General features: G+C 50.4%; 1 protein-coding gene across 2 annotated transcripts; it reads left to right on the top strand.

Moving 5' to 3' along the window:
* The first annotated feature begins 647 nt into the window (after positions 1-647).
* Positions 648-21223, top strand: TMEM59L (transmembrane protein 59 like). Of its 2 annotated transcripts, none has more exons than XM_060275316.1 (8): positions 648-928; positions 9061-9166; positions 9696-9790; positions 13820-13966; positions 16224-16332; positions 16864-16981; positions 17917-18034; positions 18912-21223. In XM_060275316.1, exons 1-8 carry the CDS (start codon positions 692-694, stop codon positions 19068-19070), a joined length of 1089 nt encoding a protein of 362 aa, XP_060131299.1. In that variant the 5' UTR covers positions 648-691; the 3' UTR covers positions 19071-21223. The 2 variants fall into 2 exon arrangements, with proteins under 2 accessions (XP_060131299.1, XP_034975046.2); XM_035119155.2 differs by having other exon boundaries at positions 17836-18034.
* The last annotated feature ends 962 nt before the right edge of the window (positions 21224-22185 follow it).

Raw genomic sequence — 22185 nt, 5'->3', positions numbered from 1 at the left:
ATTGAAATTTACTCCTTTTTTTTAAGGGCCAAGACTCCTGGGATTCCATGCACAGCTTGGCACAGATTGGGGTGACCTTCGCTCGAGCCGCAGCACCTATTCTCTCCCCCCTCAAGCCCTGGCATCTACCTTCTCCTGCCTCCCTTGAGCTCCGGCACCTATTTCCTCCTCCTCCTCCTCCTCCCTCGAACCCCGGAACCTATTTCCTCCTCCCTTCCTTGAGCCCCATCACCTAATTCGTCCTTCCTCCCTCGAGCCCCGGCATCTATTTCCTCCTCACTCACTCCTTCCCTTGAGCCCCGGCACCTATTTCCTCCCTCCCTTGAGCTCCAGCATCTATTTCTTCTTCCCTCCGTCATTCCTTCAGCCCTGGCACCTACTTCTCCCTCCCTTAAGCTCCAGCACCTTTTTCCTCCTCGCCCTCGATCAATCACCGGCACCTAGTTCCTCTTCCCTCCGCCATTCCTTTGAGCCCTACTTCTCCCTCCCTTGAGCCCCGGCACTTCTTCCCTCCTTCCTCCTCCTCCTCCTCTCTCCCAGGCTGCTCTGCTCGCCCGGCGCGCCCCCGACGCTTCTCCTCCTCCTCCTGCGCTCGCTCTGGGCTCGCTCCTCGGCTGCCTTCCTCCTCCTCCTTGGTCCTCTTCTTCTTCCTCGGGCCTCTCCATCATCTTCTCCATCGCAGGCGGGCAGGATGGCCGAAGGCGCGGCGCTGCTCCTGTTCCTGCTGCTCCCGCGGGCCGGGCTGGCGGCCCTCGCTTCTTCTTCTTCTTCATCCCCTTCTTCTTCTCCTTCTCCTCCTCCTCCGCCGCCTCCTTCGTCTTCTCCTCCGCCGGGAGACGGCGACCCCTTCGCGGCTCAGCTGGGCGACATCTCCGCTTGCCAAGCGCGCTGCGCGCCCAGCCTCCGTCTCCAGACCCCCGGCGCCAAGGTAACCCACCCAGGGCCCCCGGGCGCGCGGCGCAGGCTCCTACTCCGAGTAGACCCCTTGCCCCCAAAGGGAGTGGGGGGAAAACACACCAGGGTCCAAGCTCGCCCCGTGGTTGCAATGGGTCTACTCGGAGTCGGGGATGGAGTTGCAGGCAAGCCATTCAGAGAAATGGCACCCCCCCCCCCAGACCCACACGCCTCAAACATGCAAGATCCGTGCACGGTTAAAATACATTATTATATTTAAAAGCAGGATAAGATCTGCTCCTTTAGCATCCAAGATTCGTGCACAGTTAAAAGCGATTCTATTTAAAAGCAGGCGTAGATTCGCTCCTTTGGCATCCAAAATTTGTGCACCATTCCTGTAAAAGCGATCGTATTTAAAAGCAGGAATAGATTTGCTCCTCGAAGCACCCAAGATTTGCGCTCAATTAAAAGCGATTGTTGTATTTAAAAGCAGGAATAGATTTGGTCTTTTAGCACCCATGTCTCTCTGTTTCCAAGGTGGCCTTTTCCGCCAGGGTCTTGTTTTCGGTTAAAACGCACACAGAATTTCCGGGGAGAATCAAAAATAACGCAGATAAATAGCCTTTGATGCCTGTCTCTGTCTGCCTCCCCACTCCCACCCCCCTCCTCGTGGTCCCCCAAACTGGGAAGAATACGAGCATCCATCTTTTCCAGGCTGGAAGGAAAGAGACGGAAAAGGTTTAAGGAAAGAAATAAGGGGACCTGTTTGCAAAAAAGGGGGGGAAGCAGTTTTTAAATATAAATGAAACATGCCATTTTAAAATTATCTGTTTTTTATTTGGGAGGGCATATCTGGTGTATGGCTTTATTTAGGTGCGAGGTGATTTAATTTAATTCAATTCAAATTTTTTTTGCATGTGGGATCTGCTTTCTGCAGGTACCAATCCATCACTACCCTGTCCATCGGCAGAAAATGCTTTGGATAAAGAACCCTCGCTCTGTTACGTCTGATTTTTATTTCTGCTTGTCTGTGCCGCCCCACCCCCACCCCAAGCTAAAATCCACCCATCTCTCTTTCACAGACATGCAACCTAGCCTTGTTTCCAATTTCGTGGGGCTTTTGGCCTCCGGCTTTTGGGTGGGGGGCTCAAATACTCAGAGTAGACTCACTGGATCAAAAGGAGACGACTTGTCTGCAGTTCCGTTAATGGATCCGCGCTGCGTAGGATTTAGCTGCAGACAGCCCTAACTTTGCAGGCGATTTCATCTCCCAAAACATCTTTTGTTCTTCCGCATTCAATTTTTATTGAGGGGGGGCGTGTTTGCATAAGCCGTGTTTGTGACATACACACAATTAATTTTCTGCAGTGCTGGGAAAGGAGTATGGAATGCATTGAGAGAAGGGGACGCGATTAAAATAAGCAGGCCGAGGTTGCAAGCTATGCTATGGTTATTCTTTAAGGCATTTAAATCCTTAAATTCTTTAAGACATTTAAAATTTATTGGCCCATTTAAATCCGGCCTCTGGTTAGGAGGTCGGTGCGGGGGACCAGTGTGTGTGTGTGTGTGTGTGTGTGTGTGTGTGTGTGTCCCCGTTTTCCTCCGCTGTTTGCTGGCAATTTCCCGGTAGACTGCTCCTGGCCATGGAGGTTCTGTGCAGCCACCACCACCCCTCTCCTTGGTGCTGATCCAAAACTGAGGGGCGTGAATTGTGTTGCTGAATCGGGTCTCGTCTCATGTCCTTCCTGTGAGTCAATGTTCCTGGGACAATCGCAAAGGTGATGCAGCGAAGACTTTTAAAACCCTCCCTCTGATTCTACAGGAAGGCAATTTAAAGATAATAACAATATTTTTTTTTCCTCCGTCGGATTAATTTTAAAAACGTCCTTTTTAGGCTTGCTTTTATTTCATTTTTCTTTTTTCCAAATTGCATTTTCTATTCGTTAAAGAAGACTTCGGCCGGGTCCCCGTTTCCCCCCAACCTGCTGTCGGAAGGCATTTATTTATCAGTTTCGTAAGATCTTTGCACCGCTGGATTGTAAAGAGGAAAGCAAACGGGAAAAACCTCAGGGCAGCTTGCAAAAAGAAAAGAAAAGAAAGAAACCTCAAAGTTAGTGCAGAAATGGATAATGCGCTCATGTTAACAAGGAAGGTAGATTTGGGTTGAACATTAGGTGAGAGCAATTTGACAACCTGGAGGCGTAGCTGAGTTTTTGTAGCTCTGGGTTGCCTGCATTAAGCGATATGCATGGATATAAAATATTTTTTTTTATTTGCTTGTTTTATTTATATGCAGGCATTTGCAAAACACTCACTCAGAAAGCTCTCTGGAAGCGGTGTGTTGCAATATCAAAATAATAGGTAAAGGTAAAGGAACCCCTGACCATTAGGTCCAGTCGTGACCGACTCTGGGGTTGCGCGCTCATCTCGCATTATTGGCCGAGGGAGCCGGCGTATAGCTTCCAGGTCATGTGGCCAGCATGACAAAGCCGCTTCTGGCAAACCAGAGCAGCACATGGAAACGCCGTTTACCTTCCCGCTGTAGCGGTTCCTATTTATCTACTTGCATTTTGACAGGAGCTGGGACCGAGCAACGGGAGCTGACCCCGTCACAGGGATTCGAACCGCCGACCTTCTGATCAGCAAGCCCTAGGCTCAGTGGTTTAACCCACAGCGCCACCTGGGTCCCTATCAAAATAATAGAGTAGGGCAATTACTTCCCTTGATCTGGACAGGTGTGGTTGCAGCCCAGAACAGCATTCACTTCCCCCCCCCCCTGCTGCATCACACTCTGTCTTGACTCATGTTCAGCTTGTGGTCCACCAAGACCCCCAGATCCTGTTCACATGTCTTGCTAGTCAACCAGGTGTCCGTCCGTCCCGCATCCTATATTTGTGCATCTGGTTCTTCCTGCCAGGGCAGTCTCGAGCAGGTCGCGCGCCCTGGCGCTGAGGGGTGGAGATCGCTCCGGTGCCCCCGCCCTCACAGGGCGCAGCATGGCTTCCGCGTGGCTTTGCCGCGCGGCGCCCTGGTGCCCCGCACCACCGGGACTCTACCTAGAGCTGGCCCTGCTTCCTGCCTAATTGCAGCCTTACATTTGTCCCACAGAACCTCTTGGGCTTGCCGTTCAGAAGGTCAGCGGTTCAAATCCCTGCAATGGGGTGAGATCCCGTTGCTCTGTCCCTGCTCCTGCCCACCTAGCAGTTCGAAAGCACGTAAAAGTGCAAGTAGAGAAATAGGTACCGCTCTGGCGGGAAGGTAAATGGCGTTTCCATGTGCTGCTCTGGTTTGCCAGAAGTGGCTTAGTCATGCTGGCCACATGACCCGGAAGTTGTACGCCCACTCCCTCAGCCAGTAAAGCGACCCCAGAGTTGTCTGCGACTAGACCTAATGGTCAGGGGTCCCTTTACCTTTACCTTAAATTAGTCCCTATTGAAATCCATTTTGAAATATATTTTTAAAATTGTCCAGTTGCATCTTGTTGTTGTTGTTTAGTTGTTTAGTCGTGTCCGCCTCTTTGTGACCCCATGGACCAGAGCACGCCAGGCACTCCTGTCTTCCACTGCCTCCCACAGTTTGGTCAAACTCATGTTGGTAGCTTCAAGAACACTGTCCAACCATCTTGTCCTCTGTCATCCCCTTCTCCTAGTGCCCTCCATCTTTCCCAACATCAGGGAGTCTTCTCTTCTCATGAGGTGGTCAAAGTATTGGAGCCTCAGCTTCAGGATCTGTCCTTCCAGTGAGCACTCAGGGCTGATTTCCTTCAGAATGGAGAGGTTTGATCTTCTTGCAGTCCATGGGACTTTCAAGAACAGGCATCCCCAAACTTCAGCCCTCCAGATGTTTTGGACTACAATTCCCATCTTCCCTGACCTCTGATCCTGTTGGCTAGGGATCATGGGAGTTGTAGGCCAAAACATCTGGAGGGCCGCAGTTTGGGGGTGTCTGCTCAAGAGTCTCCTCCAGCACCAGAATTCAAAAGCATCAATTCTTAAGCACCTTAGAGCTGCACCTTAGAGCAGCGTTTCTCAACCGGTGTTCCGCGGCACACTACTGTGCTGCGAGACGCTGGCTGGTGTGCCGCGACGAGAAGGGCGATTTGCATTGTCACATCGCTGACCCGCCGGAAAGGAAGCCGGCCGGGTCACGACGCGAGGCGAGCGCCCGCGTCGTGACCCGGCCGGCTTCCTTTCCGGCGGGTCAGCGCTGCCTATTGGCGGCTACCAGGCATGTGACAATGCAAATCGCCCTTCTCGTCGCCGCACGTCGCGGCAAAATTTAGAGTCGGCATCCAGCCGGAGGCCAGAGAGGGCGCCGCCGCCGCCGCCTGGGGAGGAGGAGGCAGGCGGGGAAGGCTGCGCAGGGCTTCCCTTCGCCGGGCCAGAGCGGCGGCGGATGCCTGGGGCGGCTGGGAGGGAGGCGGCGGCAGCTGCGCGCCCGTGTCTGCCCGCCTGGGGTCTGTGCGTGCCGTCTAACGTGTCCCCGCTCGCTCCGCAGGCTCTGCGCCTGGTGGGTCCGCCTGGCTACTGCGCAGCAGTTCTTCAGTGGCATGCTTTACGTCTCCCCTCCAAACTAAACTAAATATAGGGCGGCACAGAGTTGGTGTGCCGCGGGATTTTTTTTCATAGAACAAGTGTGTCTTGGCCCAAAAAAGAGACCAACTAAGTATGTTCTGTGTAAGAGCTTTCATGTGCATGCACACTTCTTCAGATACTCAATGGGTATGGTAAACCTGTTGACGACTGTTAATGACTGCAATTAGTCCTACAGGAAAAAGCAAGGGTAGTAAGCAGATGATCAAAAATAGAGGCTAGTAGGAGAACACTTCAGTCTCCCAGGTCATACAGGGGTGCCCAAACTTTTAATAATAATAATAATAATAATAATAATAATAATAATAATAATAATAATAATTTATTATTTATACCCCGCCCATCTGGCCGGGTTCCCCCAGCCACTCTGGGCGGCTTCCAAAAAAGCAGAAATTCTAAAATACAGAAATCCATCAAACATTAAAAGATTCCCTAAACAGGGCTGCCTTGAGATGCCTTCTAAAGGTCTGGTAATTGTTCTCTTTGACCTCTAGTGGGAGGGCATTCCACAGGGTGGGAGCCACTACCGAGAAGGCCCTCTGCCTGGTTCCCTGTAACTTGGCTTCTCGTAATGAGGGAACCGCCAGAAGGCCCTCGGAGCTGGACCTCAGTGTCCGGGCAGAACGATGGGGGTGGAGACGCTCCTTCAGGTATACCGGACCGAGGCCGTTTAGGGCTTTAAAGGTCAACACCAACACTTTGAATTGTGCTCGGAAACGTACTGGGAGCCAATGTAGGTCTTTTAGGACCGGTGTTATGTGATCTCGGCGGCCGCTCCCAGTCACCAGTCTAGCTGCCGCATTCTGGATTAGTTGTAGTTTCCGGGTCACCTTCAAAGGTAGCCCCACGTAGAGCGCATTGCAGTAGTCCAAGCGAGAGATAACTAGAGCATGCACCACTCTGGAGAGACAGTCAGTGGGCAGGTAGGGACTCAGCCTGCGTACCAGATGGAGCTGATAAACAGCTGCCCTGGACACGGAGTTGACCTGTGCCTCCATGGACAGCTGTGAGTCTAAAATGACTCCCAGGCTGCGCACCTGGTCTTTCAGGGGCACAGTTACCCCATTCAGGACCAGGGAGTCCTCCACACCCGCCCGCCTCCTGTCCCCCACAAACAGTACTTCTGTCTTGTCAGGATTCAATCTCAATCTGTTAGCCGCCATCCATCCTCCAACCGCCTCCAAGCACTCACACAGGACCTTCACCGCCTTCACTGGTTCTGATTTAAAAGAGAGGTAGAGCTGGGTATCATCAGCATACTGATGGACACCCAGCCCAAACCCCCTGATGATCTCTCCCAGCGGCTGCATATAGATGTTAAAAAGCATGGGGGAGAGGACAGAACCCTGAGGCACCCCACAAGTGAGCGCCCAGGGGTCTGAACACTCATCCCCCACCACCACTTTCTGAACACGGCCCAGGAGGAAGGAGCGGAACCACTGCATGACAGTGCCCTCAGCTCCCAAGCCCTCTAGACGGTCCAGCAGGATGTTATGGTCAATGGTGTCAAAAGCCGCTGAGAGATCCAGCAGAACAAGGAAACAGCTCTTACCTTTGTCCCTAGCCCGCCGGAGATCATCGACCAGTGCGACCAAGGCAGTTTCAGTCCCATGATGAGGCCTGAATCCTGACTGGAAGGGATCCAAATGGTCCGCTTCTTCCAGGCGTGCCTGGAGTTGTTCCGCAACCACTCGCTCAATCACCTTGCCCAAGAATGGAAGATTTGAGACTGGGCGATAGTTGGCCATATTGGCCGCATCTAAAGATGGTTTTTTAAGAAGCGGTTTGATAACCGCCTCTTTCAGCGGGTCTGGGAAGGCTCCCTCATGGAGAGAAGCATTTACCAACCCGCGAAGCCCATCGCCCAGCCCTTCCTGGCTAGCTTTTATAAGCCAGGATGGGCAAGGATCAAGGAGACAGGTGGTTGGTTTCATTCGTCTAAGCAGCCTGTCCACATCCTCGGAGGTAACAGATTGAAATTGATCCCACAAAACTTGACTAGACAGGACTCTAGCACTCCCCCGCCCCGGCCCTGCTCCCACGGTGGAGTCTACCTCTTCCCGAATCTGAGCGACTTTATCTGCAAAAAACTTTGCAAAATCATTGCAGGAGATCATGTGGCCCGTACTGGGCCCAGATGGAGCAGGTGGTTCCGCTAAATTGCGAACCACCTGGAAGAGTCTCCTGCTGCTGTTTTCTGCAGATGCGATGGAGACGGTGAAGAAGGTCCTCTTCGCCGTCGCCATTGCCACTTGGTAGGCTCGAAGTTGAGCTCTAGCCCGTGTCCGGTCTGATTCAAAATGAGTTTTCCGCCACCGGCGCTCTAGCCGTCTCAACGACTGTTTCATTGCCCTCAGCGCCGGGGAAAACCACGGGGCTGTCCGGGCTCCATGCAATCTGAGAGGGCGCTTCGGAGCCAGACAGTCAATAGCGCTGGTTAACTCCGCATTCCAGCGGGCCACCAGGGAATCAGCTGAAAGGCCATCGACATGGGATAAAACATCCCCTACCACTCTCTGGAAGCCAATTGGATCCATTAAGTAGCGGGGGCGGACCATCCGAATCGGTCCCACCTCCCTGCAGAGGGGAAGGGTTGCGGAGAAGTCCAGTTGCACCAGAAAGTGATCTGACCATGGCACTTCGCAAAAGAGGGCCAGATTTGATGAAGTGAACATGTTGTTGACCTTTTTTAGGATTGAAGTTGTTAAGCTTTTTTTCCCCTTACAATTTTGTTGATACTTTTAAAGGATTGAAGCTTTTTTGGGGATTTGGCCCCAGGAAATAAACTGGCAGGCCGGATTAGGCCCCTGAAACGGACTTTGGACCTGTAGGACTAATTGCAGTTGTTAACAGTCGTCAACAGGTTTACCATACCCATTGAGTCTATCACCCATCTCCCACTACCCTTCTGGGGAAAAAATCCACCCCACTCTCCCACTATATATAAGGGTCTGGTGACTTCTGTTTCTGTGTATCTGAAGTTGCAGGGATTCGAACCACCCACCTTCCGATCGGCAAGCCCTAGGCTCTGTGGTTTAGACCACAGCGCCACCCGCGTCCCCCCTTCCAGGCCTAGGCAGGCAACTAAGAACAGATCCTTCAAAACAGTTAATTGTTGCCCATTTTCCACCGAATTGCAGTTAACAGCATACATATATATGAGAGAGACAGGGGCCTGCAAATATTTCCTTTGATAAATATTTTTAAAATATATCTCAGCCCCCCCCCCCGTACGACGCCCCTTAAAAGTAGGCACATATCTTGTCAGGCTTTCCCCCATAGTCTAGGCTCTGGGTGGCAGGGGCTGAACTAACACCTCCCCACTCAAAACTGCCTTTTTTGTTTTCCAGCCCCTGCTCTTTGCCTGCATAGCCCTGCCCCTCTGGCTCCCGTCCTTTGGTCACACCTAGAAGTGACCAAGAGACCAAACATCAGGATCGGGCTTTGTATAGGGAGAAATCGAAGGAAACAGGAACAGGAGGGAACTATGATTCTGTGACGGCGGAGGGGGACCTGCCCAGCACCTTAATTTCTCTCTCCACTCTTCTCTCCCCCCCAATTCCCCCCCCCCCAGGATGCTGTCCTCAACGCCTGCTACCGGGGCTGCCGGCTGTTTTCCATTTGTCATTTTGTGGACGCCACGGCCGACCTGAATGCAACGAGAGTCGAGTGCGAATCGGGTGAGCCCGCGCCCCTCCTCCCTACAAACAACATCCCCCCCTCCAAACCTCGCTTGGTTACATTATCCAGAACTTCCTTTCCACTTAAACTGCTGTCATCTCCCCACCGGCTATATTGGAGCTTCTGCAAGTGATTCCCACAGACAGCCGAGCAGAGGGGAGGGATAATGGAAAATTGCAGGTGGGGACAGGTATGAAACAAGGGGGGAAACCCCTCCCCTCGTTGTCCCTCGTAGGATGTGATTAACTCCGCAATAGACTCTGTCTTTTTAAAGGCAGTAAAACCTTGGCCGTGACTCTCGTTTGGGAGGTAGCAAAGCCAGAGCAGGGACTCGTTCAGGGACTTGAGGAATACCCTCCTTTCGGAGGCAGGTTGTTCCGCTGGGAGATCCCCCAAACTCACGGCCATGTGCAGAGGTGTGACAGTACGCCTCACCCCATCGGAAAGAGCCAGAGCGCAGACTCACGCAGAGACGCGGTGGGTAACCTCTCTCTCTCTCCCCCCAAACTCTTCCCCTCGACAATTTAGCCTGCATGGAAGCCTACGCTGGCGGCGATGAACAGTTTGGCTGCACGACGGGATGCAGGACTCAGCTGCCGGAGACAGACAGCAGGGGAGAGAAGGTAATTCGTCTCCTAAGCTAGTGCCGGATTTGCGTATAAGCTAAACAAGCTGCAGCTTAGGGCCCCACTCTCTTGGGGGCCCCCCAAAAAATGTAAAGGGGAAAAAACTGGATGTACATTTCCAAAATATAAGATAAAAAACAAATAAAATAAAACCTCCATCCAGCAACCGTGTTTTATGTTGTGTAGGCTCCTAGGACGACGACGACAACAACAACAACAACAACAACAACTTATTATTTATACCCCGCCCATCTGGCTGGGTCTCCCCAGCCACTCTGGGCGGCTTCCAACAGAAACATTAAAATACACTAATTTCTTAAACATTAAAAGCCTCCCTAAACAGGGCTGCCTTCAGATGCCTAAACAGGATGTAAGTCATGGGCCCCGCCGGTTAGCCTGCTCCCTAAAATATCCTTGGTTCGCTCCTTTCTATATATATATATATATATATATATATATATATATATATATATATATATATATATATAGGGTGCCTCCATTCTGCATGGACTGGTTGCATGGCAACATGGGCAAATGGCTTGAGATACCTGTGAGGTCCATCAATGAATATATAGCATACATTCAACAAAAAAACAGTGACAATTTGTCGCCGACAAAGGACAGCTGTACATATAAATGGCCCTATTACTTTCAGGAGCTTAGGGCCTCATCAAACCTAAATCCGGCCCTGTCTTAAGCCTTTTTCTAACGGCGAATGTGCAGATACCCTGGATATCAAAAGTGGGGAGAAGGCTGTCTTGAGCCTGGTCAGAAAACGCCCCTCCGTCCAACCCGGAAAGCCTAGAACAGGGGTCAGCAAACTTTTTCAGCAGGGGACCAGTCCCCTGTCCCCCAGACCTTGTGGGGAGCCGGACTATATTTTGGAAAAATAAATAAAATAATGAACGAATTCCTACGCCCCACAAATAACCCAGAGATGCATTTTAAATTAAAGCACACATTCTACTCATGTAATAACGCGCTGGTTCCCGGACCATCCGCGGGCTGGATTTAGAAGGCGATTGGGCCATATCCGGCCCCTGGACCTTAGTTTGCCTACCCATGGCCTAGATGTTACGGGGTCGGTTTGGGCGGCAAAGCAAAAAGGCACTCTGCACATGCTCAAAAGTGCTCTTGCTGCCGCGCCATTGCTGCTCTGCGGAGGCTGCGGTTTGCAAAAACGATATTAATTTGGGAAGCAGGGGGTAGGGGGGAACGGGACTGTACAGCAGGCACCCCCAAACTGCGGCCCTCCAGATGTTTTGGCCTACAACTCCCATGATCCCTAGCTAGCAGGACCAGTGGTCAGGGAAGATGGGAATTGTAGTCCAAAACATCTGGAGGGCCGAACTTTGGGGATGCCTGCTGTAGCGGAATGACTGAAGAAGATCCGGTATTCCTGTATGCTCCCAAACAAAGTGGAGGATTTAAAATGTGTGCCAGCGGTATCTGGAAACAGACCAAACTCACCCAAAAAGTGATTTACAACTGTATGTAGATGCCCGTCTTGTAAAATTCCAACACGAAAGCTGCATTTAAAGCTGCGGACAGGGGGAGCTTTTTTCAGCTCTCGCGGGGGAGCTTTTGGGGGGCTGGCAGGGCCAGATGCAAAGTTGGGCGAGGCTTCAGGGTCTGAGTTCAGGTCCAGGTTCCCCACCCTCACTGAGTTAAACCATCCCCTGGGCAAGTAACATAATGTTACTCGCCCCAAGATGGAAAGAAGCAGAAGACCCAGCAAAAGGAGAATGGATACAAAAACTTATGGAATATATGCAGAAATTTGCAAAACACGCCAGAAGAATAAGAAATCAAGGCAACACGCTTTTTTAAAAAAATAAAAGAATGGAAATGGGTTGTGGAATATTTGCAGATAAATTGCAAACAGATAAGAACATCAGCAGGATTATTGCGACAATTATTGCAACTGCTATTGCCGTTTTATAAGAGTATGTATTTAAAGCAGATGAATACATGAGCAAATTAAGTTAATTTGGACATGCAGAAGATATTAAAAATAAGGAACCGCAGAAAGAGGGGGAAGGAAGTCAAGTTTCGAAATGTTACAATGGTTGTAAAATTAGCGAAATGTATAAATTTGAAAAGCATAAATAAACTTAAAACAAATAAATCAACCGTCCTCTGGGAATACAGTGGTACCTCTACTTACGAATTTAATGTGTTCTGAAAATTTGTGAGTTGAATCCCATAGGAATGCATTGGGAGAAAAAATTCGTAAGTTGAAGCAACCCTATCTAAAAATTCGTAAGTAGAAAAAATCCTATCTAAACCGCATCCAAGATGGCGGCCGGAGCTCCATTCGTAAGTAGAAACATTCGTAAGTAGAGTTATTCATAAGTAGAGTTATTCGTAAGTAGAGGTACCACTGTACGCAAACCAGTCTAAAAGGGGTGCTGGAACCCCCAAACCTCTCTCTTCAAAAGCACAACATTGCTACTAAAGTGGCACCTGTGTGGGTTTGGCGTCGAAATCTCAGCCCAGCGGGAGAGCGGTGCTCCTATAGCCAGTTTCGTGAGACTGAGCATAGTGGCAGGGGGGAAATATTTGTGTGGGGGGGGATTAGAGAGCCATTCTTTAGTCTTAAAAACAGCTTCAGAGGCTGGATCCTCCAGACATTTCCTCCAAAGCCAAGCCGTGGGCAGGAATGAAGCAGGAAACATCCTGTGCCCAAACGACTCATCCTGCCACCTGTCGCTGCGGGCAGAGTGCTTGCCTGCATGTGTGCGTCTGTAAACGTGTGTTTGGATCGCAAACGTGGGCTGCAGAGATTGCCTTTCTGAATCCTGGCAAGACAGAAGTACTGTTTCGGGGGGGGGGGACAGGGGGTGGGCAGGTATGGGGGACTCCTTGGTCCTGAATGGGGTAACTGTGCCCCTGAAGGACCAGGTGCACAGCCTGGGGGTCGTTTTGGCGCAGGTCCATTCTGTGTCCAGGGCGGCTGTCTATCAGCTCCATCTGGTACGCAGGATGAGACCCTACCTGCCCGCAGACTGTCTCGCCAGAGTGGTGCATGCTCTGGTTATCTCCCACTTGAACTACTGCAATGCGCTCTACGTGGGGCTACCGGAAACTGCAACTAATCCAGAATGCGGCAGCTAGACTGGGGACTGGGAGTGGCCACCCGGACCACATAACACTGTTCTTGAAAGACCGACATTGGCTCCCAGGACATTTCCAAGCACAATTCAAAGTGTTGGCGCTGACCTTGAAAGCCCTAAACAGCCCAGTATACCTGAAAGAGCTTCTCCACCCCCATCGTCCATCCCGGACACTGAGGTCCAGCTCCAAGGGCATTCTGGCAGTTCCCTCCCTGTGAGAAGTGAGGTTACAGGGAACCAGCCAGAGGGCCTTGGTAGTGGCGCTCGCCCTGTGGAATGCCCACCCATCAAGAAATAAACAACTACCTGACTTTTAGAAGACACCTGAAGGCAACCCTGTTTAGGTCAAGGAACCCCTGACCATTAGGTCCAGTCGCAGACGACTCTGGGGTTGCGGCGCTCATCTCGCTTTACTGGCCGAGGGCTAAGCCGAGGGCTAAGCTGCTTACATGGCTAAGCTGCTTCTATCAAACCAGATCAGCGCACGGAAACGCCGTTTACCTTCCCGCTGGAGCAGTACCTATTTATCTACTTGCACTTTGACAGTAGGAGCTGGGACCGAGCAACGGGAGCTCACCCCGTCATGGGGATTCGAACCACAGAACCTTCTGATCGGCAAGCCCTAGGCTCTATGGTTTAGACCACAGCGCCACCCGCTTCCCTGTTTAGGGAAGATTTTAATGTTTGATGTTTTATCACTTTTTTTTTATTAATACTCTGTTGGGAGCCACCCAGAGTGGCAGGGGAAACCCAGCCAGATGGGCGGGGTATAAATAATAATAACTATTATTATTCTTATTTCTCCATATACTTGGTCTGGGTACGGCATCATCCCCATTGCACACCTGTAAGAAACCGACTTTCCAGGGTTTGGGAGTTTTCAGATTGCCTCACGCCTATCTTCACACAGGTCCTGGACCTGAAGCCCCCCTCGTTCTCCGTCTTTGACCTGGTCTCCAGCTTCTGCAATGATATTGTCAGCTCGGCGCAGAGTTTCATTTCCTCCACGTGGACCTTCTACCTTCAGGCGGACGACGGGAAAGTCGTCGTTTTCCAGGTGGGTGCTGGCAGGGTCGGTGTGGTTTGGGGGGCGGGTGGAATAAACCAGGGAGCGGGGGGGGGGGGAGAGACTCGAGCAAAACAGAAGAAGCGTGCTTTATTATTATTATTATTATTCTTTTGACAAAGTAATAAAGGTAAAGGGACCCCTGACCATTAAGTCCAGTCTCAGATGACTCTGGGGTTGCGCTCATCTCGCTTTATTGGCCGAGGGAGCCAGCGTACAGCTTCCGGGTCATGTGGCCAGCATGGCTAAGCCGCTTCTGGCGAACCAAAACAGCGCACGGAAACGCTGTTTACCTTCCCGCCGGAGTGGTACCTATTTACCTACTTGCACTTTGACGTGCTTTCGAACTGCTAGGTTGGCAGGAGCTGGGACCGAGCAACGGGAGCTCACCTCGTCGTGGGGATTCGAACCGCTGACCTTCTGATCAGCAAGCCCTAGGCTCTGTGGTTTAGACCACAGCACCACCCGCATCCCGACAAAGTAATAAGCATGCATAAATAAGAATAAAAATGTGCACACACACACACCCCCTAGACCATTCCGTTGTAACTTCCAACCTCCCAAAATTTCAACACCTCTTGCGATTGTTTTCCTTTTTAACAGCACGAATTCTACAAACACCTTCCATATCTCCTCAAAAATCATTTCTCCTGCGTATTCCCTGACTTAATGGCACATGTTAATTTATCATTAGTAGCTATATCCCACACTTCTTTATACCATTCTTCCGTTTTATAAAAAAATTCCTTCAGTAGCACCTTAAAGACCAACTAAGTTTATATTTTGGTATGAGCTTTCGTGTGCATGCACACTTCTTCAGATATCTGAAGAAGTGTGCATGCACACGAAAGCTCATACCAAAATATAAACTTAGTTGGTCTTTAAGGTGCTACTGAAGGAATTTTTTTATTTTGCTTCGACTCAGACCAACACAGCTACCTTCCGTTTTATATTCTGCTTGCCCCTTCCACTTCCTGCGTAGCTATCACAATTGGCGCAGCTGTCAATAAATCTGTGTGCAGGTCTTTCATAAGCCTGGGGACCTTCCACCCCATCAGACATTGATAATATTTCTACCTCTGGTCAGTTTTAACCGAGAGGAAGGGTACCGGTACTCTTGTTAAGTTTAGCCCAAGCAAACAACTGCTCTATCCCTGAATATACGGGATGCACAGGAACTCATTCTAGTGGCATCAAGGGGGCAGGGGCTGCTTCAGAGAGCGGCAGGGCATGAAATTCTTAATTTCACGGTCATGGATTCGAGTCTTACCATGCACAAAAAGATTCCTGCATTGCAGGGGGGCTGTGATCCCCACAGACCCTTCCAATTCTACAATTCTGTGATCCAATACTCCATTGGAATCCATTTCTGTGTTTCTCTGCGTGAGGCCTTTCTCTTTCCGCGATCGCACGGAAAGGGCCTGCCATTTTTGCAAGTGTTTGTGTTCCTTCTATGACTTTTATCATCTCAGGAAATCAGGAAAACACCATGCAACCCATTTACGTTCTGCAAAAATATCTGTCATTTTCAGCTTCCATGCATACACTTTTTCTCGGTTCCGTTCATTTCCTCTCTCTTTTCGCAAACTTGTTTTCAGCGCTGGTGCTAATTGACCATTTCAACGCGCGCTTTAAAGAATATAAAACAGGAGCTAAAATTGTTTCGTAAAGCTCAGTGTCAGAAACAAGTTTGCTGAAAACTGTACGGTTGAGCAAACTGCTCAGCGGTTTTATTAACAGTTAAGCGATATATCCGAAAGGTTTGAGAAAACAGTAACGGCAGGGAGTAGGTAAGAACATCATCCCCTCAGATGTCAAGGAAATAAACAACTATCTGACTTTTAGAAGGCATCTGAAGGCAGCCCTGTTTAGGGAAGTTTTTAGTGTTTTATGTTTTATCGTGTTTTTAATGTTCTGTTGGGAGCCGCCCAGAGTGGCTGGGGAAACCCAGCCAGATGGGCAGGGCATTAATAAATTATTGTTATTATTATTAAGAATGTTTTGTGCTAATTTGAATAAAACACGCTCGTGCACCCCGTGTTCGCAGACAACGCAGAGCTTCAACGTGAAGCTGGGCACGGTTGCAAACCGCGATGTACGAAAAACACGCTCTGCAGAAGCAGCCCCAGTGCATTTCGAAGGTTTCATATGTACCCAGATTCCTGCATTGCAGGGGGTTGGACTAGATGACCCTCGGGGTCCCGGCCGACTCTGCGCTTCTAAAGACTGTCCTCCTTTTTCTCCTCAGTCTCAGCCAGAGATCGAGTATCCGGTTCCAGAGGTCCAGGCACCCAAATCGGAGGTTTTGGAGAAGGCATGGGCGCCATCGACCTCCAACACTTTGAAGCCCCACACAGGTAAAAGGAAGTATTGATTTTGCTTCGTGTTATTTTGAATCGCCTGCCCTTCAAGCCAAGGCCCCAGGGCAGGCTGCAACCCTTAAAAGGCAAGACGGAAAGCAGTTTTAAACAACTCACGATCGCAGAAAAGACGTACTGAAAAGACACGTCTCATCTGTCGGAAGGCCAAAGAGGTGCGTCTCCTGAAAGGTGTGCTCAGCGCACCTCTGTGGGGAGGGGGCTCTGCAGCGTAGGGGTCCCGGGAAAGGGATATGCTTCATTGCACAGCGATTTGCACTAGCTGGAGCCTTCGGATGACGGCGAGCGTGCTTGGAAACGATTTTTAACATCCTTGCAAAAACCCAGGGCGCCGGTGGAGAATTGGGAACGCCACCATAAACCGCTCCTGGGCTTATTGCAAACTTTCCCTCTCCCGTTCTTAAAGGCGGTTGGGCTCGGCGGTTTGCATTATTTCCCCGCGCGCCCCACTCATGGGTCTCCTTTCCTGCCCCGTATTTCCCTCCCCGCACACTTTCCTCGCCCCTTCAGGCCTTCGGGAAAAACTGGAGAAACCTCCCGTGGAGGAGCCGAAAGCCAGAGCGAAATCGTCGCCCCCTGCGGAGACCCAGGCGCTCCCAGAACACGACTTTCTGGGCTGCATGTCCAAGTAAAGAAGTGGGGGTCGGGCAATATTTGGGGTACAGGGAGGGGACTGAGTGGGTTGGGTTGGGATTGAGGATAAATGTGCAGACAGGGCCCAGAGGTCAGTGAGGCTGTCATGGGTCTGGGATGGGAGGAATCCACTTTATTTTCTTATTTAATTTTTTGCTTGAAAAGTCAAGTTCCTAGTCCTCATGGAGGGCAAAGTTAGGCTCAAAGTCTGTGGCTGGTGCCTGCTGAAGTTCTGCAAAGTGGTTGGGTGAAAAGGAGGTGTGTGTGTGTGGGGAAACGCAGTTCATTATTATTCTTTCCCGTTACTCATCAAAAGAAATTTTAGTTTTTTAAAAATTTCCTTACACTTCCAGATTCAATCTAAATCGGTCAGGAGCCTTGCACTGCCGCAGGACTTTTAAAGATATTCTTTGAATATTATCCAATCTTTCTGGTTTTATTTTCCTCTTATTCTCCCTGTCATTTTTGCAAGTTCTAAATATTCTATCATATTCACTTGCCAGTCATTTTTTTGGTGGGAATTATATCGCCTTTCCAATTTCTAAGCTATTAAAATCCTAGCCGCTGCGGTTGTGTGCGTGAAAAGGGTTCTAAGGTGTGTTTTTTTGTATTTCATTGGAAATTGTATTGTATTGTAAGCAAAGATTTGAGGGGCGGGGCCAGAGGCGTGGAGAGGCGGGGCCAGCTTGGGAAGTGGGCAGGGTGCAGAGGGGCGGAGCTTCCATGCAAGGGATGCTTACCTGGCCAGACTCACCTGCTCCCCTCTTCCACATTGTTGATGGTCCTCTCCCCCCCACCCTTCCCCACCCGCCGCCGGCCCACCCTCCTCGTTTCCCTCTCCCCCACCAGCCAGTTCGAAGTGTCCGCCCCCTCCATGGCCGGCCATAATCTCGTCGTCTCTCTCTGGCGGGGGGCCTCTGGGTGTTACAGACGTTCGGGCTTGCCGCGATGGATCCTGGCCGCTTGCCTCTTCCTCTCCATCATGGTGATGCTGTGGCTCAGTTGCGCCAGTCTGGTGACAGCCCCCGATCAGCACGTCAAGACCCAGGTATGGTGTGGGGGCCAAAGGGGGAGATGGGCAGCGAGCCTTTTCTCTTCCCCCATTTGCAATACCCTTGAATATATATATATATATATATATATATATATATATATATATATACACACACACACACATACAGTAGCACCTTGGTTCTCAAACTTAATCCGTTCCGGAAGTCCGTCCCGAAACCAAAGCGTTCCAAAACCAAGGTGCGCTTTCCCGTAGAAAGCAATGCAAAACGGATTGATCCGTTCCAGGCTTTTAAAAACAACGCCTAAAACAGCAATTTAACATGAATTTTACTATCTTAACGAGATCATGGATCCATAAAATGAAAGCAATAAACAATGTACTGCAATGCACAAAATCAATCCATCCCAAAAAAGATTGCAAACCGGAACACTTACTTCTGGGTTTGCAGTGTTTGGGTTCCAAGTTGTTTGAGTACCAAGGCGTTTGAGAACCAAGGTACTGCCGTAGCATGTTTTTTTTCCAACAACCGAGCGATAGCCATGTTCAAATATATAAAAGGATGTCATATAGAGGAGGGAGAAAGGTTGTTTTCTGCTGCTCCAGGGAAGCGGACATGGAGCAATGGATTCAAACTACAAGAAAGAAGATTCCACCTAAACATTAGGAAGAACTTCCTGACAGTAAGAGCTGTTCGGCAGTGGAATTTGCTACCAAGGAGTGTGGTGAAGTCTCCTTCTTTGGAGGTCTTTAAGCAGAGGCTTGACAGGCATATGTCAAGAATGCTTTGATGTCGTTTCCTGCTTGGCAGAGGGTTGGACGGGATGGCCCTTGTGGTCTTTTCCAACTCTATGATTCTAAGGGAAATAAATGGGCAAATCTCCCTGTTTTTTTCTCTCCTCCTCCCCCACAGCCCCTGAGTATCAACGGGGACAAGGAATACCTGGAAGACCTGGATAGCGCTGTTCCATATTCCCTCCGCCCCGTAATAGCCGTCGCCATCTGCCCGGTGGAGAACGAGGAAGCGGCTCTCCTCCCCGTCAAAGTGGATTTAGACAAGACCGCCCTTTAAGGATTCCCCCTGCCCCATATCCCACCTTGCACCCCCCCAACCTCTCCTGTACTCCCCAATACCCCCGATTTCCTCTGGTTTTCCATCAGAATCTCCCCAGCCCACCCACAAGCCCCTCGTCGCAACACCACCCCTTCTTGCATCACCTGCTCTTTTGCCCAGGTGGGGCATTTTTTGAACTCGGTACCTTCCTGGCAGAGGTGAGGGCGGGGCCCCGTATTTTTCAGCAGTGACGTCTTGCGGGGTGAGTGGGTTGGGAAGGGGCAGGTCTCTGTGGTTTTCGAAACCGCTGCGTAAATTTGAAATCAACTTGCCATTCTCTGGGGAAAGGCTGCAGAAGGGTAGGCAGAGTTCAGTCCCGGGTTCAAATCGACGCGTCTCTGAGTAGGGCTGGGATGGGGGACAGGCACACACACCCCAGCCTGGAACAATGTAGACAATGCCAAACTCGATGGGCGATTCGATTCAGTATTAAGGCAGCGTTCCTGCTTGAGTTCGGAACAAAGAGGATTAGGACCTCGCTTCGCTTCCGAGCTCAGCGACTCAGAGTCTGGGAGGTCCCGAGTTCAGGTTCTGACATCTCCCAACAAGGCCTGGGTGCGAATGTCCGCTTCATATCCTTTGGAACCTGTGTCGTTTTTGGTAGTGCCCGTTTTCCGTTCCGTTTTGCACTGATGTCCGCTGGGGCCCCCCATCTCCTACCCCCCCCTCCTGGCACGCAACTTGTGACCCCCTGGCACTTAAGGGGGGGGCACACGCCTGCTTTGATCGCTTGTACATTTCGCCTAATGCTCGTTTCTCTTGTACAGAGGTTTAACTTATTTCCCGGTACCTTCATTTCCTCCTCCTTCTTCGTCTCTTTTCTCCTGCCCTTGTAAGGTAGCTCTTGCCGTCCATAACTTCTGAAGCAATGAGACTCTTTAAACATGTTCCAAAATATCAGGTGTGGAAGGAAAATCCTGGCGGTTGGGGGGGGGAATGTAATTTTAGGTCGTTTTGCTATCAGTATCCATCCGAGCTTCCGCAACAGGACATCCTGTGTGTAAAAAAGCTGAGCCACCATTCGTACGATCTTCTTAACGGAATAAAGCTGTGTTTTCCCCCAACCCTTTCCCGTCACCTCTGCCCATTTTTGGGGATCGAAAAATAGCAAGACCTCGGTGGAGCTGAGCTAGTACCCATCTATCTTAACCCTATATATCTCTTAATAAACCTTTTCGTCTGTCCTGGAAGTGTTGAAGAGGAATGGTTTGTTCTTAAGTTGTTTTTTCCCTGTTTAATAATAATAAGAATAAGAATCAGGTCGGGATCCAATGTGCAGAAGAAGTTGGGACAGATAATAAGAATAATAATTTTGTTATTTGTTACCCTGCCGACCTGGCTGGATCTGCTCCAGATCCTTTTTAATCCGAAAGTGGAAGTGCAGGTTTTTTTTGTCAGAGGCAACCCAGCAACCCAAAGCTGTGGGGTCTTTTTGGCGAGACAGGATGGGGCAGGAGTACAGGTATAGGGATCCACTGGATCCCCAGATGATGGGTCTACAGCTCCAATCAGTCCTAGCCAGCACGATCAATGATGAAGGACGCTGGGAGTTGTACCCCAGAAACACCTGGATTTCCAGAGGTTCGCCCTCAACTTCCCGGGGCTTAGGGGTGGGGCGCAGTGTCTTGCAAATACGAGCAAGAAGGAAGTGGCTGCCGGCCCAAAGAAAATAACCTTGGTTGTTGAATTGCACAAATTCTACCGGACTGATGCACCGATTTCAAACCTGCACATGTTTGCGTATGAATAAAGATGGTTTGGAAGAACGAAGCAGGCTCCCTGGTTTTTTAAGTGAGATTCGCCCCCAAATAGGGGCACAAATTCTGCTCGCCTTCCATTGCTCCTCCGAACAACTGATGGGGAAAGTTGGAGCCCCAAAACATGGAGGGGCACAGGGTAAACATGGCTTCATACGGTTTACAACTGTGTCTCTGGCCTCTTTGTGTGTGAGGGGGAACCTTTGGTGGCAAGAAGTCGGCTTCTCTCATGGCACGGTGAACGGAAAGGATGTTTCTCGCTTCGGTTGGAGGAAGCTGCTGTTTTCGTCTGCCCCCCCCCCCGCTGCAAAATTCAGGCAGCAGCTGCCGTCGAATTCCTACCCGTGCCAGGGAAGCATAGAGGAAACGAGATCTTTTGGGCCAGCTGTGTCCAGCTGAATCTCAGCAGGTCAGCCCAGGACAATGCCCCTTTGCTCTCTGGACCTGGAGAGTCGGAAGCCCTTTGTGGAGCCGTGTAAAAAAAGGCGTCGATTATTAGGAACGTGACATTCTAGGATAGGGGTGTTTATGGAAGAGAGCGGGGCGGAAAACTTAAATGTCCTGCAGATCAAAATGCTGATTTCTCCCCCACCCTAGCAAAGCAACTTGATGCCAAACAGATGTAGGTCTCCCTCTGTCAATTCATTCTACCCTAGCAACAACCCTGTAAGGTAGGTTAGGCTGAGAGAGATTGATGCCCCCCCAGGTCATCCAGCGAGCTTCAGAGCCGAGGGGGAGGATTTGAACCTGGGATGTCACAACTGGAGCATCCCAGGGCCTAAGATCTCAGAGACCTAGAGGCAGCCCCGGGTGATGTCTGGGGAATCCTGGAGATGGAAGTTAATTTGGGGACCCTGGAGATGGAAGTTAATTGGGAGGGGAGGAGGAGGAGAACCCCACTATCTGCCCCCCTGGGGGGCTATGCTATAATTTGCAGCTATCTGCTGCAGGGTTGAAACTTGCCAATTGCATACGCTGCGCCCAAGCTAACAATGAAATTCAACAGGGACAAATGCCAGGTTTTGCACTTAAGGCAGGAAGGTGCACTTAAGACAGGAAGATGCACAAATATAGGATGGGGAACACCTGGCCTACTAGCAGGACATGTGGAAAGGATCTAGGAGGTCTCGGTGGACCACAAGCTGAAAGTGAGCCCGCAGTCAGTTGCAGCAGCAAAAAGGACCAATGCTATTCTAGGCTGCATCAACAGAAGTCCAGTGTCCAGATCAAGGGAAGTCATAGTCTCACTCTGTTCTGCCTGGGTCAGACCACACCTGGGATACTGTGTCCAGTTCTGGGCACCAGAATTTAAGAAG

Source organism: Zootoca vivipara, chromosome 6 (assembly GCF_963506605.1).
Source record: "Zootoca vivipara chromosome 6, rZooViv1.1, whole genome shotgun sequence".
In the NCBI taxonomy this organism is placed as follows: domain Eukaryota; kingdom Metazoa; phylum Chordata; class Lepidosauria; order Squamata; family Lacertidae; genus Zootoca; species Zootoca vivipara.
The sequence above is the reverse complement of the archived record's forward strand: the minus strand, read 5'-3'. Positions and strand labels throughout refer to the sequence as shown.